A 19,724-nucleotide genomic window follows, 5' to 3' on the forward strand; every position below is an offset into this window, starting at 1 on the left:
TTAAAATTCACAAACGCCTATTTGCAAAAAAATGATGCCTAAAATCGGAAATAAACCAAAATATAAAAAAAAATGAGAAAAGCGTTTCTTGAGTCGATCATGCTTTTTACGATGATCATATTTGCTTACCTATAGATGCTTATGTTTTCCCATTAGTGTGAAAGGCTCCCATTAGTGTGAAAGGCTGCCGCTTAGTTCCAAAGGTTCCCGCTGGAAAGGGAAATACAACTTCTTTCAGGATGGAAGGTATGTCACAAATTTATATATATTTACGATAGCCATATTGTTTAATATATAGTTACATATATTTTACAATTCTTATTTCGCATAGTATTTGTAAAATTGGACTTTTTGCATTTCGTTTCCATGGAAATTGTAAACTAACACGGCGTTTCTCTGATGCAAACAGAAAACACTTGGTATTGTTGATTAGCAGAGTTTCAATAACAAATCTAGTGGCGTGCACAAAGAGGGGTACGCGGCTCCTATTTTAGTCAGTCGGGATATAATTTTTACTCGAGAAAATTGAAGGTTTTGAAAAGCTGAAATCTGTGTGCTTCTTATCCTCCTAAATATTTATTTATTTATTTATTTAGTAAGAAATTACAGTGAAACCATCACTAGATACAGTGCTCAACTATGAAATAAATAGAGCGATATAATTATGCTAGTGAAATTTTAACACACAGCAATACAAATTTGTATTGCTATGTGTTAAAATCTTCGGAGTATAATTATATTTTTATTTATTTATTTATTTATTTATTTATTTATTTATTTATTTATTTATTTATTTATTTATTTATTTATTTATTTATTTATTTATATATTTATTATTTCCCAGAATTGCGTATGGTTTTAGTTGGTCGCACAGGAGCTGGAAAAAGTAGAACGTGTGACAACATCTTACTAGAATACAACCCGGCAACGCGCCCGTTCAAAGTCAGTGCATATGGAGCATCCGAGACCCAAAAATGCAGTTTCGAACAAAGATACGTTTTGGGTAGGAATGTGAGAGTGGTTGACAGCCCAGGGTTGTTTGATACTACCAAGCGCAACGACAGTACCATGATAGAAGTGGCTAAGTGCTTGTTATTCGCCTATCCCGGCCCACACGTCATCTTTGTCGTCATCAGAGGAGGTGACAGGCAAACAGCAGAGTACAAACAAACAATTGATTTGATTTTACAAGTGTTTGGCAAAGAAGCAAAAAGGTAATTAATATCAAAACAAAATTGAAATATTCTCCATGTGCAGAAAAAAAGCTTGACAATAATCATATATTTAGCTTTGGTAATTGATTATAGTACATGGCGCTATGGAGTGATTTTTGAGCATATAGTATTCCTCTATTAGTGGAACCAACCTTTTTGCCTCCTTACACCTCAAAGGCTAACAATAGAATTGGTTCCATTATTTTCTATATTCTTCTCATGAGGGGAGGTCGAAGGTTATAATGGGGTCAAAAGTTACTATCTGTTTCATATCAATTTGTAAGCGTTCTTTAGCAAATTCATAGTTGAATTTACAACCATATGACAAAACGGGCGAAAATAGTAACTTTTTGCACGAGATTTGCAATTTAAATGTAAATAGAATTGGTCATTGCTCATTCTAATGACGCTAGTACAGACTTGACATTTAATATGGAATAATTTATCGCAAAATTCGAAGAATGGTCTGGTAGAGGTCTGCATAAACGGCACGGGCTAAATATTAATTGGGATGTGTCGGGAGATGGTGCAAAATAATTGTATGACTGAAAATGTGCTTTCCATTAGTTTACATTATGTTGCTCATAATGCAGTGAATCAGCCTAAAATGGCGGATTTAAGTAGACTGAATTATTTGTTTTTTGTGGGGGTAAAATTTCTGAATTTGAACAACATTATTCTGATATTATCAAATGCATTGAGGTTTGAGGCTATTTTACTGAACTTGAATACCAACAAGTGTTCGTCTGAACTGAAATGCACCTGTGATCTACCAGTTTTAAAAGTGGGAGGAGCTTTAAAAAATATGGCTCTTAAAAGTGATACGCACTCAGAAAGTTTGAATGGTCCCCTGTGGCCAAATGTTATAAACTTACTGTACACAAAAAGAAGTGTGAGTTCATTGGCAACCAGGAATCCACACAGTTGTTTTTGTACCGCTGAAGTTTGTAACATTTGACCCCAGGGGGCCATTTAAACTTTCAGGAACGTACAGCTTCTAAGAGCCCCATTTTAAGCTCCTCCCCTGTTCAAAATCTTGGTACATTGTAAACGTATTTCAGCTGTGATGAATACCAGTTGCTGACGAAATTTAAGAAATATCCCCTCAAACCCCTATAATTTTGATAATAACAGAACCATGTTGCATAAACTCTGAAATTGTGTCCCCCATAAACTTAAATTCAGCCTCCCCAAATCCGCCATTTTAAGCAAATTTGCAACATTATGAGCACCATAATGTAAACATATGGAAAGCACATTTTCTATATCAAACAATTATTTTACACTATTCCCCGACACACCCCAATTAATATTTAGCCCGTGCGGTCTATGCAGACTCCGTCCAAACCAGTCTTGGAGTTTTGAGAAAAATATTCCATATTAAATGTCAAGTCTGTATATGGACAATATAAGTGTGCTTTTTTATTTAATGACATAAAATTTGAAAAATATTGTAAGAAACACTTGAGGTTTTGACTTTTAAAACATACATTTTGGTCAAAAATCCTGCTCGGAAAGGCAGTTTTCAACAGATTTACCACATTCGCCTTGCTATAAACATTGAATTGCGTTATCTGTTGACATGGTTGACCTAGTGAAAAAAGTGTTTTTAGGGGGAAGTGTTAGCTTTTGTTCGATATAAAAAAAATTGATTGGATGAAGGGAACACTTGAGGTTGTGAGGAAAACCAATCACAGAGGCCTATTTTCTAGCTAGAATCGCACACAGCTCTATGATGATATGCACTGTAGTGTTATGAAAAACTGTGTTGAGACAATTCACTGCTAGCTTGGACGAAATTGTTTGCTCAGATGTATCGAGGTGGAAACTGTGCATAGATGGTTTATAAGAGAATTGTTTTTGTAGCCAAATTTTTCAATATGTATCATGCTGTAATATACATCAAATTGTTCCTGTCATTGCTAGGAATACAATGGTCAATTGTCATACTGCACTAGGGTGCTTAGTGCAGGAGTTATAGAATAAATAAGGTCAAAGGTCAAATATCTCATACACTGAAGCCAAATTTTCAAAATGCATCGATTCAAACGAAATTTGTCTTAAATTACTCCTCTCGGCAAACCAAATAGGAAAATAATTTATTTGAGAAATTCATAACCACAGAATCGGATGAAATCATGGGTCAAATTTTATTCTTGTTCATTTCTATTGGACTTTGGCTACATGAAGGGGGACATGACAAAACAAAAATGCACATAATTGTGAATTAAGTATATGTTTGAGATTTCTTATGTTAAGGGGAGTAATCTGTGTATGAAATTTTTGACATTTGTGACGTGTCATGTCAAAAGGAGACACTTTTGGGCAGGTTATCAATTTTGAGGTTTTTACATATCTTAAATATAAAGATATTTTGCTCCGCAACGCCGTTTTCCCCAATGAAATCGGACATTCCTAAGCGAAGATATTGAGTTCGTAAGTTATGGTATTATAAAATTGGAAATTGAGATATCGGCCTTTCAAAATATTATTGACAATGTTGAGAGTAGGAATGAGCTTGAAAAATGTCTCAAAAAATACAAGATGCCAGTTATATTCCGGTCTGAAACTCTCAGATAATATTTTAAACATTAATAACATCACTAATTAGCAACAAACCCAAATTTTGAAGAAAAAAAATCACCCGGGTAGATTTTTGGCTATTTCTCCATTTACGATCCTGCCCAAAAGTGTCTCCTTTTGACATGACACGTCACATTTGACCTATTTGACCTTATAACTCCTGAACTAAGCACCGTAGAAAAATATGATAATTGAATTTTTTATTCCGTGTGATAATTTGAGATACATTACTAATTGATGGGACTATTTTTAAGTCTTTCCCCCACTGTGACCTTCGACCCCTCGTGGGAACCACAAAGGCAAAGAAAAAATGGAACCAATCAAATTTTTATCATTTCAGGTTTAAGGATGCCAACAAAATTGGTTTCACTATTGTAGGAATAGGCCTATAAAATCCCAAACTCATAGATAGCGCCCTGTACTATTATAATGACACTCCTGTGGTCCTAATTACATGTAAGTAGCATTCAAAATTTAACAAACATACGTCCCTATAGTCCCAAAGGGGACTGACAATAAGATGCACGAAAAGGGGCACGAAACCATGGTCAATTGTCGGATTGATATTTGAACTGGACACTGTGTAGTTACAACTGCTTGTCGTTGTATTTATCTATCTGAATAGGTACATGATGTTGTTGGTAACATGCTTGGATCAGTTGGATGACGAAGGAGTTTCCATAGATCAATGGATTGCTAGTACACCACCATGTATACAAGACATCGCTTACGGGAGTGGAGGCGGCTATTATGGCTTCAACAACAGGCTTACTGGTAGGGAGAACGAACATCAGGTCAACCAGCTCTTCTATAGGATCAGCGCACTGGTACGAAGAAACGGCGGTAGATTCTACAGTTCACTGGTCTACAGGGAGATGCAACGCTTGCTATCAGCGGCTGCAGGAACCTCCAACGACCAACTTGTAGGTGTACTGAGGGGAATTGAGCAAAATGAGAGGAGACAGCTTGGTGTCTTCTATGATATCGTAAAGAAACTTACTTTGAGTTCGAAGATCCTTACGGTACATTGAGTTCTGTAATGAGACGGTAATAATTCGGTTCATAATTCCGTAGCCCTGCGCACTCGAAAAGTAACTTTACGGAATTGCGAAAATTCAGGTGTTTTTGAATTTAGTGATCCATCACTTAATTGCTTTGGTACCTGTCAGACAGTACAATACATTATATTATGTAGTAGTCCAAAAACCCATTTACCAATGCAGGTATTAGGTTTAGATAAAGTATTAAGTTTGAAATCTTGAGAAGAAAAGGTTTGGCGAAATTGTACCATAATGTCAGCAACTAATGTGGGGAAGGGTGCCACAGACTTATAGATTTTAAAAATGGTATCCAGCACTTGCATTTACGGAAAGGAATATTCTCTGACTCAGATTGTGAATTCTCCGCAGGGTTAGGCTTTTCAAGATGCGTTTATTTTAAATAATGTGATGGGTTCGTAGCCATTTAAAAGCAAAAGCCATCTACCTAATAAATAAAACCAGGTCGCGAGAATATGACTTGTATGTTTATCTCCCTCATTCAATGATCATGGCATAGGGATATATCAAACCCTAAAGAGTAAAGAGCGGCATAATCTCAGCTTTTTCATTCAAAGGGTCACCATAGCAACATATTTTGGGCTATTAAGGCCAAAAAACTAAGCTTTTTTCCCAAATGTGTCTGAGACAGACATTTTTTTTGGCTGAAATAAAATGAGGTATAATAATTTGCAAAACAAAAATGGGTTTCTTGTTGCTATTTCAATTTTAAAATATAATGCATAGATTTTGAGTTAGTATTTCGTAATGAAGGGGAAGGGGTAATTTCTTTATGTGATGCGTTTATTAAAAGTAGTTGATTTGAGTAACTCTTTTCTGCATTGACTGGCTGTTTAGCTTTCATTAGGTCAAATAAAAAAAGTTTGTCTCTCATACCCGCGGGCATATATATTATGTGAAAGTCCTCCAAGCGCGTAGCCCTACGCTTTTGGACCCTTTTTATTAGCTTTTTCAGTTACTAAAATAAAAATAAAAACAAGTGATCGCCTTAAATGATAGTACACCTTTCAGGGTTTTTAATCGTTACTTTTAATACATTGATGCAGTGGTTTCCTCATTTTCCTCGCTTATCAAAATACATGTAAAAACTAAATAATTTAGCTTCAAGATTTACAAATTCTGTATATATCTATGAACTATACTATAATGATACAAAAAGCACATGATAGGCGTCATAGTGTCAATAAAGCATTACCATATATTTCTTCAAAATATGGGAAATAAAATTCATATAATATTAATGAATTAGAATCAGCATAAACTATGTCGTTGTTGTTGTCTGGCCCGGGTGTTGTTGTTGTTATTATTGCTGTTGTTGCTGTTGCAACTGGGGTTGTTATTTTTGGGTATTTTGTGGGTGTTTTTGTTTCGTACAGTTTTCGTTTTTGAAACGGGAACTTAATCATACACAATTCAGAAAGTGCGGGAACATGTTTGTGCTTATCCAGGTAACAAAACGAAAACAAACTAATATTCAAAAATAACTTATTTCGTGATCCTAGCATCCTCTATTTAATTTTCAGTAAATATCCACGAAAAAATCCTATTCCAAAAATTTGAGTTGATTCCGATTTTGCCTTTGCGAGTTATGCATGATTATGTGTATTACACTGCTCCATAGGCCACTGTTGTAATTTCGTTCTGGTATACCAGAACGAAATTCAAATTTGACGATATTTTTGCTAAACGAATTAATCTGCAAGAAATTTTTGGTATCCAGAGGTTTCCAGTGGTATAAAAATCTCAACTTTTTTAGAACAGTGGGGGGGTGAGGCTGTGAATTACGAAATGCCCATTTTAAAGGTTTTTGACAAATCAAGTCATAGACTAGACACGTAGTTTTTTAGTTTCTTATTTAACCTGGATCCGGGACCTGGATGAATCATTTAGTGTCAGACACTGTTCCCCATGATGCCCAGGGTATGCTGCAAAATCAGACAGGTGTTACCCTGATTGGAATTGCCTGCGAGGTCTTTATCATTCACTGTACCTGCCCCATAATATAAATGCTGAGAGCTGATAAAATAAGTTTAGATATCAAGCCAATACCCAGCAGCTGTCACCGCCAGGAATTGAACCAGTGACCTCGTGCATCAGAGGGAAAGTAACCTAATGACTGGGCCACGCTCTCCAATTTTGGAATACTTTTCCAAGTGCTCCGAGGCTGCAGCTCCGAGGCTGCAGTTACAATTTGCATCCCATGGTGATGATGCTTTAATACTTAAGCAAGAGGTATACCTGTACCAGATGTTGACCAGCAGAACAGCAGTGTAGATAACGAAGTATATACGTTTGCTTGGAGCCCTGGTGTCAATATAACATTGTCGTGTATTTGCAATACAAAGCTGAAAAGTTGTAAACAGTAATTCTGAAATAGAACAAAAAACGAGGAATGGGGTTTATTGTGGTAAAGGCCTAGCAAACACAAAACGTAAATCGTTTTTAACAGGTTATATTTTGGATTTTTGGCCTTAGTTCCAATGCGTATCACTTGTTGGTAGTGAAATTGTACAACATAATGCAAGCATCTTTGAGGACTTGTCCAGGAAAATAGACTTATTTTTCAAATTTGTGGCAAAACTCAAAATCATCAATTTTCTTCATATTGTGTCAATCAATGATACTTTAGGGTGATGTATCAAAAATAACATTTATAGTGACACCAGCTTCTTGTTGCCATGGAAACGGCTAATTGTTCTTATCCCCTTAAATTGAGTGATTTTGGCAAAATTATGTGTAAAATTTTCTGTCAATTCGATATCATTCTGGAAGAAAGTTAGAGCGGGTTCATTCAAGTTGGTGAGGGTAGAATTTAGGTCCAGGTCTTGTCTGTGTTTCAGGACCTAAATGGGAACTGAGGGCCTTTTGATTTGGGAGATACCACTTTTTCTAAGAGGGGTGTTTTTTATTATTTTAAAAAGTACATAAAACCTGTATGGTTGAAACGGTTGTAAGTATCATGCCAACGCTTCCAATTCAACAAACTTTTGTTTCCTGGAAGATTAAAGTATGCTTTAAGAATTTATAGAAAAAATGGTTTGGGGAAATCATCTGTATGCTCACAGTGTTTCTAGAAATTTCCCTATTTTTACAATCTCTTATTTGTCTATTTCGCCTATATTTGTAATATTAGCATTGGGGAAATTACAATTATTGGAGATTGTAAGCCTAATGTATTGCAAATATAAATATGAGATTACAGAAATATCAAAATGCTGAAAATACAGTGTTTCTATAGTATTTTGGTTTAAATCATTCATTTTTAGTTAGAAAAATTAGTTCAGGGATAATCTTACTAGTAGAGAACCATTTTGCATAACAAAGTATTTTGGTAGCATTTAACAATTTATAAAATATTAATGAATAACAACTTCTCCAAAAAGCAGTGTTTCTATTTAAAAAATTGGAAAATTGCATTTTAAGTATTTTATATTATTATTATTATTATTATTATTATTATTATTATTATTATTATTATTATTATTATTATTATTATTATTATTGTTGTTGTTGTTGTTGTTGTTGTTGTTGTTGTTGTTGTTGGTAGTGTTATTATTATCATTATCATTATCATTATCATTATCATTATCATTATCATTATCATTATCATTATCATTATCATTATTATTACATTAATTGAATTCGGGAAAAAAAATCATTTTAATTTACCAACAGAAATAATCTGTTTAATTTACCAACAGAAATAATTTTGATACCATTATATTTGGTACCAATGTATAGCTATGGGTCTCCTCTACCCAGTAATACCAAAATAAGTACAAATATTCCCCACACAATGTTGCTATGATGTCATAATGTGAGGGTGCCCATGAAAATTTGGGAAATTCTGCCCATGTACAAAAGTATATACGGTAGGAAAAATTGATTTTGGGCTAAAAATTCTACAAAAATTTAATTTTCAGTGAATATTCTCCTCAATATAAAAGGAAAAGACACACTATTCGCGAAATGAAAATCATTGATTTTACTGTACAAACCAATGGGTGCCTCACCAACCCCCCTCTATAGTCATCTTTGACGATCGGTTCTACCCGGGTTCTACCCGGGTAAGAACATTTTATCACTAAAATGAGCGCAAAGGATGGATCTACGACTAGCTTAGGTCGTTTGGGCGCAGGCACATGTGTTTTTTATGACGGATAAAAAATGTTAGGAGGGGGGTTGTTTTTCGTAGTTCTAGCTATAGGGTTAAAGCGGTTTGTAGTAGATAAACGGTCAAAACTAAAGGTAGATAATTGGTATTTAATGCAAATCTAAATAGATGGTCAAAATATTGAAAATGTGCACATTTTCAGAATTCACCATATAAATTTAATAGGGCTATTGTCACAGAGCACTCAAACCTTGAATGTTTTACTCAAAACATTTTATATTTCAAGAACATAATAACAAAAGTTTTATGAACATTCGGTAGCCTACCCTTGAAGGGAGCACACCATTAAATCAATGCGCCATTTGTGTAACCCTAATGAGTTCCGGTAAAATACAAAAACTTTTTGAGGTATTTGGGCTGCCCTTTATACAAATAATCAGAGAGAGTAGCAAATTATATCTCAAATAAAGTGTAAAGCCTATGCATGAATTTAAGTCGCCAAAAAAGTCGCATTTTATAATTATCGAGAAAATAGGTCCGCGAAATAGTCTTGAGAGCATATCAAAAACAGTGAGGGCGCTGTTTAGTGCCTCGTACCTGGAAAACGAGGTGGAACTTCAGGCTACCCATACATTGAATCATATGTTAAACTTTCATCGATTTGCAATCGACTGGTTGTCATAAATTATCTCAAAAGGTGCCCAAAAGGCTATGAGAAGTTGATATCTAGAACTTTTAACTGTAGATATTGTAAATGCAATCCAAATATTATTATAATAATGTCAATTTTAGTTGTATGCAGCTATTCATGACAAGTCAATATCAAAGTACGGTTTATTATTTATAGTTCATCATGAACACCATCAGTGTTGCAAGCATGCGTTTAACTTTTTACAGATGTAGTACATTTTTTGCCAAAAATGGCAACACTTACATGCGGAATGGCAACTCTGCTATTTTTTTAATATAAATACATTATACAAAGTACACTAAACTATTGTACACGATAATAGTACAATTTTATACAAGTATTCTATGCGAGAATCAGCTTTATGATGCACCTAAATCCATTTACAAAATTGAAAGTATGCAACATTTTCTGGCAACACCCCGTTTACCACATGATTTTCCCCAAACTAATTTCTTCCATTTTCAATGTAACAATGTCCCATCAAGTCAAACCTAAAATGACAAATCAAATGAAGCGTTACCATACGGGGTATGAAGCCCAGAAGTTAGGTCTAAATGGGAATATCCAAAATTATCAAAAACACCCCTATTTAAAATAAATGGTATAGCCCAATTCTGACCCCATTCTAATTTGTTATGCAATGTATTTGCTACTAAGCCTTCCATCTATATCGGGAAAATTATAAGAAAATATTAAGAAATTTTATGTGTGAGGTACAGTTACTCTAATAAAATGGTATTTTACTGCTCGAAAGTGTGACAATTGGTTAAATTGGCTAATAATGGAAAAAATGTCCGTTACTATGGCAACAAGATATAAATTGTCAAAATAAATCTACCAGTGTTTATATGAGACAAAGGCCTCTTACCACTCAACTTATAAGGAAAATCTATTTTTGGCCGTTGCCACCCAAAAGTCGAATTTCCTGGACAAGTCCTCTTAAGATGTTGATGCGTCTTAATGCAGTAGCCCCGAAGGGGGAGTGCGTTTGAGGCATCAACATCTCAGTACAAGTGCACTATTTTGTCCAATTTCTCGAGCAACAAGTGATACGCATTTATTCATTATAGCTTATTCATACACTCCTTGATAGTGAGAACCAACCAGAGCCTCTGTAAATTACTAACTAAATACTGTATAATTGCACGGGCGCGCACTCCGCGCACTACGCGCGGTGCTTTCGGACGCGTTCATTTTTCTTGCGGGTGGATGCATTTATATTTGCTTGCCTTTTCCAACATTTTTAGTGACAATTTTGTTATCAAAATAGCAAAAGTCACGAGATTTTTTTCTCGTGTATGAAATAGGTTAATAAATGTGTATCACTTGTTGCTCGAGAAATTGTACAAAATAATGCACTTGTACTGAGATGTTGATGCGTCTAATGCCCTCCCCCTATTTTGTACAATTTGACTCCCAACAAGTGAGACGCATTAATTAACCTATAAATAAACAATAAATGCGTGTCACCTTTTTAGAGTGAAATTGTACAAAATAATGCACGGGTACTAAGATGTTGACGTGGACGCATTAATATGCTCAACTCAGTTTTAGACGTGTAGTGTCAAATGTTCTCTCCTTGTTGGTGCGTAGCTTACCTTAAGAAATATTATTACTTTTATTATGATTGGATACCTGAATACAAAACCCACCCAAGTCCATGGAAAGTGATTTTGAGAAAACTAATAAACAAATGTGTATCATACATGCTTGGTATACATACATGCTGGATTTCACATGCTCAATAGACGGACGAAAAGGGTGGATTTGGGTTCATCTTTTAAACATAATAATGATAGGCCTATGTATAAGCAACAATTTCCCATGCTTAAATCAATTTGGCTAAAACGTATGGACTTGGGTGGGTTTTGCATTCATGTATTAAATTATATTTCCAGTTGCAGTTTTGTATAAACCTTAACGCTGTAGAGCTACTTTTTTATCAACTTGCAATTGGTAATGAAATACTTTTGACAAAATATGAAAGTCGGGTCATTACTCCGCCAGTTAATTGTAATAGTTATCAAATTGCGATAATGTTATCAGACTAGTTGACTGTTCCTGAATAAACAGAACGCCAAAAGCTAAATACGAGTAATTTCAACGGCTGCACCTTTAACTAAACATAAGCCTGTGTTCTGGAACTTTCTAGATTTCGCAATAATAACAAAAACCCAAGATACCTCGTGATAGAAGTGATCAAAGTAAGTATCAACGCGTATGTCAATAGCGAGTCTGGTTTAATTCTATTGAAACCGGGATTGAAACAATTCGTTGATTGGTATACCCTCTGACACTGCATTGAACGATATCTAGGTAAGTTGTTGTTGTTGTTGTTGTTGTTGTTGTTGTTCTTGTGTTTTTATAGTTAATTAAAGCTGATAAAACAACTTATATTCCTTTTGAAGTTATAATATGCGGACAAAATGTAAATAAGAACAATTCTCGTGTAGAGACGTACCGGGCCAACCAGCCAAGGTGGGCTGACGCGCTACTAAAATTATTTTACCGGCACAAATGCTAAAACTCGTCAAAATTAGGACAAAGTAAGATGCACATTACCAATTTCAGTCAATTTTCTACTGGCATTTTAAGCCAATAGTGGGGGGCAACATCCCCTACCTGACGATGTGCAATCCACAATGGAAAATCTTTCTCAACAACATCTTGACAACTGAAACATAGTAATCATTTGTAATTCTTGTGATTATTTATTACAGGGTTGTGTAGGAGGTAGAATGGCCGCATCAACGATATCACGTGAGTCATATTTTTTTCCTGTCAATAAGGCATTTAATATGATTCTTGTTTCTACTTCTTCTTCTAGTTCTTAGAGCTGTGCTTCATGCTTTAAATATCATGCATAATATGAAGGATCCATTAAATACTGTATGAAAAAGGTTAACAAGTACATTTTAGACACATTGTTCCTTTTATGAAATCCTCATTTTATCATTTATAGGTGTAATATTCCACATGGTAAATGTTTAAAAAACAACAACATATTATATCCCAGCAAACACAAAACGTTTTAAAAACGTTTTAAATAAGTTATATTTTGGCTTTTGGTTTAGGTAAAAACGTTTAAATAACATTAAAATGTCGGGTTATATAAAGGTCATGAAAATGTTTTAAAACGTTTTGTATGAAAACACACTACAAAAATATTTTTAAAATGTATTCAAAATGTTATTGTAAACTATTTTTGCAAACATAATTTGCCAAATATTTTGTCAACACTTTAAATAACATTATCTTAAAATATTTGCACCCCGCAGCAAACACAGAAGTGTTCTTAAAATGTTTTTTCAAAACGTTTTAATAACATTTAAATGTCGGGTTATATAAAGGTCAAGAAAACGTTTAAAAACGTTTTGTATGAAAACACACTGCAACAATATTTTTGCAAACAGTTTTTACCAAATATTTTGTCAACACTTAAATGACCATAATGTTAAAATATTTGCACAAGCAAACAGAGAAATATTTTTAAAATGTTTTTTCAAAACGTTTTAATAACATTAAAATATAAAGGTCAAGAATGTGTTCAAAATGTTATTGTAAACTATTTTTAAAAACACTTTTTGCCAAATATTTAGTCAACACCTTTAAAGGGCATTTCGTGATCCACAGCCTCATCCCCCACTTTTCTCAAAAAAAGTTGAGATTTTTATATCACTGGAAACCTCTGGCTACATAATGTTTATGTACAAAATATTTCTTGCAGATTAATTCGTTTAGCAAATATATCGTGAAATTTGAATTTCGTTCTGGTGCACCAGAACGAAATTACAACGCATTGTCTATGGAGCAGTGTAATACACATAATCATGCATAACTCGCGAACGCAAAATCGGAATGAACTGAAATTTTGGGAATAGGTTTTTTTCAGGGATATCTAATGAAAAATGACATAAATAGAGGATGCTAGGATCACGAAATACTCCTGTAAGTGTAACATTATGTTAAAATATTTGCACCCAGCAAACACAGAAGTGTTCTTAAAATGTTTTTCAAACCGTTTTAATAACATTTAAATGTCGGGTTATATAAAGGTCAAGAAAACGTTTGAAAACGTTTTGTATGAAAACACACTGCAACAATATTTTTAAAATGTGTTCAAAATTTTTGCAAACAGGTTTTGCCAAAGATGTAGATTATCAAAATTGTTTTTTAATGTTATGAAAACGTTTTATACCCTTAATATACCCTTTATATAACCCGACATAAACGTTTTCTGACAACATTTTATAACCTTTTGCAAATAATGTCGAAAACGTTTTGTGTTTGTTAGAATGGGCATCCCACTTAGGGGCTGTGCAATAATTATGAGCCCGGGGGTAAAATTTCGAACGGCTCGCCAAAAATCGCTTGCCCCCCCTCTCGGCCTCGCCAAAAATCGCTTCCCCTCTCGGCCCGCCAAAAATTCTTTGCCCCCCCCCTTATGCATGCCAAATTTTGGGGATCCAAATTTTCAAACCTTAAATGGTCTAGATACATGTTGCGAGCAAAGCGAGCAGGAAACTTTGCATATTTAAGCGTTTCCGTACTGTTTTCCTAAGCCTTTTTACAGCGTTTTATTTAAAAGGCGCCGCATGAATATGTGCCAAAAATCGCTTGCCCCGCCCCTTGACTCGCCAAAAATGGCTTGCCCTCCCCCCTTTTGGCTCGCCAAATATTTCTCCCCCCAATTTTACCCTCCCCAAGGCTCATAATTATTGCACAGCCCCTTATATCACACTTTATTGCTGGTAAGCAGTGGGAATGTCGTGGAGATGAGGATACCGATCGGACAAATCTCCTTCGGAATGTTTCGCGTTCAAAATTAATAAAATTCAGTATTTGCATTTTTTTCAGCATTGAAGATACTATTAATAGGCCTTCATGGGGAAGGAAAGTCTGCGGTAGGAAATAGTATCTTTGGTGACAGAATATTTAATCTTAACCCACCCAAGGACGAAGCAGACAGGACTCGATTTCACCAGGGACACGTTGACGGGCGTGATGTTTTAATTGTGGATTCCCCCGGCATCGCCACTGACTGGAAAAGACGAGATCGCGGGTCAGTTGCGGAGGTGGCAAAATGCTTCGTTCTCACCTCACCCGGTCCTGATCTTGTTGTGTTTGTCATTAGTATTGGTGGGCGAGCAATGGTGGACGCGATCAAAAACACCACAAAACTATGCACTGCTTTAGCAGGGAATTTTAAGGAGTAAGTATACACATAAACCCAAAGTTGCCGTTCATTTTTCATTAAATTTTAAATTGTACATGACTGTATTGAAGTTATTAAAAGGGGATTTCGTGATCCACAGCCTCACTCCCCCACTTTTCTCAAAAAAAGTTGAGATTTTTATACCACTGAAACCTCTGGGTACATAATGTTTATATACCAACAATTTCTCGCAGATTAATTCGTTTAGCAAAAATATCGTCAAATTTTAATTTTGTTCTGGTATACCAGAACGAAATTACAAAACTTGCCTATTGAGCAGTGTAATACCACAGATATTGGAAATCTGTGGTAATACACATAATCATGCATTACTCGCAAATGCAAAATCGGAATCAACTGAAATTTTGGGAATAAGCTTTTTTCGTGGATATCTACTGAAAAATATCATAAAAAGAGCTTGCTAGGATCACGAAATCCTCCTTTAAGGGATCGGATAGCAACGTTTGGGCAGTATTTTTGTGGGACCGGAGAGCACATCAGACACATCAAATTGCATTCTGAATACGAGGAATGTCCTTCTGATATCAAATAATTTTGATTATTTGAAATTCGCAATATAATACAAATTTTATGGCAAATTATTAAACAATTATATTTTTGATATTTAACAGTCCTATCGAAGTAAACTTTATAAATATAATGATACGAGCGTATATACTTAAAATTTATGTAGCTGGGAAGAAATGCTGACCACCATTTGAACAGTTTTACCTTTCGTATTGAATTTTAGCTACACATTTTTGGGGAAAAAGGGGGTGTTTGGATTTCATCTGGAATTGCCCATTTTAATAAAAACGTGTAATAATATCTGGAATCTACCAATGTACTTGAAGTGTTTAGCTAATCATAATGTGAATATTCGAAATATTATATATAATGCTGACGGTCGTTTCATTTCTTTGGTTAAAGGAAAGTGCTGGTGGTGTTTACAAAAGAAGATAGATTGGAAGATATTTCTTTCAAGGACGCCTTTGACCACCAGGTTCCAGAGATTAAAGACGCCGCTAAGAAGTCAAGAGGATACATTTCAATAAATAACAAGAAAACGCGTAGCCTGCAAGAAAGAAAGAAGGACGCATCGCCAATATTACAACATGCCTTCGATGCAAGGAAGGTAAAACCGGAACCAACTGAATTGTTTAGAAAAATAGAAGACGAAATATATAGGGAGGTAAATAGGCGCCAAAACAAACCTTCTTATATGTAATTAAACTTTGTAACATTTTATTGACAAGTATGGACACAATATTGTAATAACATAATCATGCTTCGTTACCCATTGTATCGATTTATTAAATCATGTTAATATCATAAATGGTACTTGATCGACACTGGGTATTACATCTGCCAAGATGAATGCAAACAAAGGTGGTTATAATGTCTTTATCTAGTTAAAGTAAATGAAGTAATTGTTATTGTTAATTAAGGCACAGCAGCAAATTTGTTCGATCTAGGGATGATCAGCTGTTAGTAGTTCTTCGATTAAATGTGATCACATTATTATGAACAGTAAATTAATTGATTTTACAAAAATTATAAGGATCGACCAAGAATCGACGGTCGATCAAAATATCGAACGAATTTGGCTCCATTGCCTCATCACGAGATTACATTAGTTAGACCTTAGCTGAACAAAATCACACAATTAACATATTATTTAATAACAGATGTAGTGTCATGAACGATTTTCTTTCAACACAATTATATAACCGAAGTAAAAGACACGTTCTCTTCTAAAGGATTCACGTGATTTTGTGACAGCATTTGGCTACCTTTTGTCGGAAAAGAATATTGTATAAAGATTATTTTAGCGGATTATACAGTTGGTGATTAAACTTCGATGGCATTTTGCCAGGACGAACATAAAATGCCATCATGGTGACGTCTATGGAGAAATGATGGTAGTGCGTACTTATTTTGGTATATAACTAGATAGAGAAGTCTCCGGCAGATTTAAACCAAAATGGAGGAGGGACCCATTTATACAAAATAAAAACCTAAGTATGCTTTGCAAAAAACATACTTAGGCCAATGATGTTTTGATTAGAAAACCACCAAAGTATAGCTGTGAGTCTCCCCTATCTAGTGACATTAAAATAAGTACATTTTCCATATGACGTTACTATGACATAAGAATGTAGGTGCGCCATCGCAAAATTGGGAAATCCTAACCGTGTACTATGAAGTTATCTCAATGTATAAACTTAATATCACAGAATAAGCATTTTTTGGCAGGTTGAAAGGGTGGATAAGCGATTTTTCTATATTACGCCCTAAAAAGTGTAGAACAACTTTCAAATATGCAAAATTTCCTGATAAATGTGTTTTAAATATGGGTCCCTCAGACTCTTGCATGTGTAAAGGGGGAAAAGCGATTTTTGGCACGTCAAAAGGGGCCGGGTAAAGGTTTTTTGGCACGTGGGGGACAAAGAATTTTTGGAACGGCCGAAAGAGGTGGGGGTGGTGACCAAGCGATTTTAGGCAGAACATTTTGAGAAATTCACCACCCGGGGTACACATAGTTATTATTATTAAGACTATGGTTAAGTTGCCTTGAAATGTTCGATTTTATTGATCTTGATAGTTATTAAAACTGACAGTCATGTTTTAGACATTACGTTTTGTTACCTGGAAAGATTTGATCATGTATGTCTCACCTCCTTTTTCAAACAAATCGATGGTAATAACTCTTGTAGTGAGGGATCAACATTTAGCCACAAATTGCCTCAGGCAAAACTCACTTCCTGGGAACTAAATACCACACAAGGTCATTTTTATGCAACTCATTTTATTGTGACCCAATGCTATAATGACATCCTTGTGATCTGGCCAATTCATTGACAGATACGAACCTCAGTAGGCAATTCAATAGTTTATCAATTCTCTCCAGGTAGTGAAACGTAATGACCAACTTCAACTTCATTTTCGTAATTTAAATGTCCGTCGTTCAATCGATGTGTCATATTACTCACGGATAACTTGACTATATTGTTGAGTTGGGTATGACTAACATTTTCTTGATTCATTATAGAGAAATCTTAGGTGTATATTATCGTTACGATTCGCCTAATGGCGCATATGGGCGCCTTGACATAACTATAATTTTAGGCATTAACTAAAAGTGCCCTTCCGTAAAAATCGCTCCAGCAGGGCATGTGCCCTTAATTTTTGTGGGAATTTTCAGAAGAGGGAGCTCCCTATTTGTACATGAAATGTATCATAAGGCAAAGTATCCAGGTGCGCAATTACTGATTATGAGGCGAATCTTTACGGCAAGCTAATAAAAATTTAGCAGGTGCCTAGTCTGCACCCTTGCACTCATGGTTCAAATTCAAAATTGCTACAATCTTGTTTCCTGTGCTAAAAATTTTCAATTTTGGTTTTAAGGATTCAGAACATACTAAATTTAAGATCGAACAGTAAAAAAAGATTCCCAATTTTGAATTTTCACCACATACAAACCATTTCTTACCCAGAAATAGAAATACTTCTTAAAATAATGTGCGATGACATAAAATAGCTTAAGGGGGTACTACACCCATCAATAAATGTGTGTATATTTTTGCATTTTTCTCAAAAACTAATAACACAGTGGTAATAAAAGTTATGTATATTATAGGGGCAAGGAATCCAATTACTGCACTGGAATTTCAGTGACCCAATACAAGCGGTGCGTTATTTATGATAAGAAAAGATGTACCGCTAGAATGTACCTCATTTTCTATCATATATACTGAGCCGCTTGTCTTGATTCACTGAAATTTTAGTGTAGTAATTGAATTCCTTGCCCCAATAATATACATAACTTTTGTTACAGTGTGTTATTATTTTTTGAGAAAAATGCAAAAACGTCACGAATTTACCACAGGGGTGTAGTACCCCCTTAATGGGATGGAGAAAGAGAATAATCAGTGAACATTCATAAAAAATTGTGACAATGAATTGTTTTAAGAATAGTTCAATAAATATGTTCATGTAGAAATATGAATAATGTGTCATGATAATAGCAAAATATTTCGATGTGTGTCTCCTCATTTTTACACTGAAAACAAAAATTAACTTTTCCGTGTCGTTTATATCCATGATCCTTTTAATGGGTCATTGGAATTAAACTATTTTTCTTGTTAATTTCAACATAGAAATTGGTCATTTTGACACAAATTTTGATTATTTCTTAATAATTTTTGATGTCATTTACTTTACCCATTTGTTCTATGTCATTTTGACCAATAATTGGCGATTCTCCCGCGGACTCATTTTCCGGGTTAAATTTGACCATGTTTGTGTTAAATTTAACCAATCTGTTTTTAGTGTGTAACCCTCATAACTGTTAACTGTTCAATTTTGGAGGAAATGTTAAAAAATGGTTGGTTATCTACTTAAAAAAATGCTCCCAATGCTTATTACATTATTTGGATGATATAAATTAATTTCATAAATAGTATACCGAAATATGGAACCACTCGTATGGCTTAGCGGGAAATATTTGGACGCACGATCTTTTCACTCCTGGTTCGAACCCCGGTAGGGCATGTCTACTCTACTTTTGATATTATTTTACTCAGTTTTATGTTTTTTCTTAATCCTAGATTTTTTATTTTTTTTGTTAAGAAACATAATATACGATTTTGGTCAAAATCCAGTATTCTTTGCCGAAAATTATGAAAATACTTATATTATACTAGTAAACAACTGCCATGAAGATTTTCTGGTCATTTGAATCAGAAATAAAAAAGAAAGGTAAAAAAGATAGCACGAATTATTTTGACCACTACAGCTGTGCTACGGGCATTTAAAGAGGGTGTAAGTTGATCGTGTCATGCATTTT

The 19,724-nt window shown here is 34.6% G+C and overlaps 1 protein-coding gene across 1 annotated transcript; it reads left to right on the forward strand.

Moving 5' to 3' along the window:
* The first annotated feature begins 239 nt into the window (after positions 1 to 239).
* On the forward strand, positions 240 to 14,876 carry LOC140143044 (GTPase IMAP family member 9-like). The gene is made up of 5 exons (XM_072165089.1): positions 240 to 246; positions 845 to 1,214; positions 4,423 to 4,783; positions 12,381 to 12,420; positions 14,518 to 14,876. The coding sequence occupies exons 1-5, from the start codon at positions 240 to 242 to the stop codon at positions 14,874 to 14,876; spliced, it is 1,137 nt and encodes a 378-aa protein (XP_072021190.1).
* The last annotated feature ends 4,848 nt before the right edge of the window (positions 14,877 to 19,724 follow it).

Source organism: Amphiura filiformis, chromosome 20 (genome assembly GCF_039555335.1).
Source record: "Amphiura filiformis chromosome 20, Afil_fr2py, whole genome shotgun sequence".
Classification (NCBI taxonomy): Eukaryota; Metazoa; Echinodermata; class Ophiuroidea; order Amphilepidida; family Amphiuridae; genus Amphiura; species Amphiura filiformis.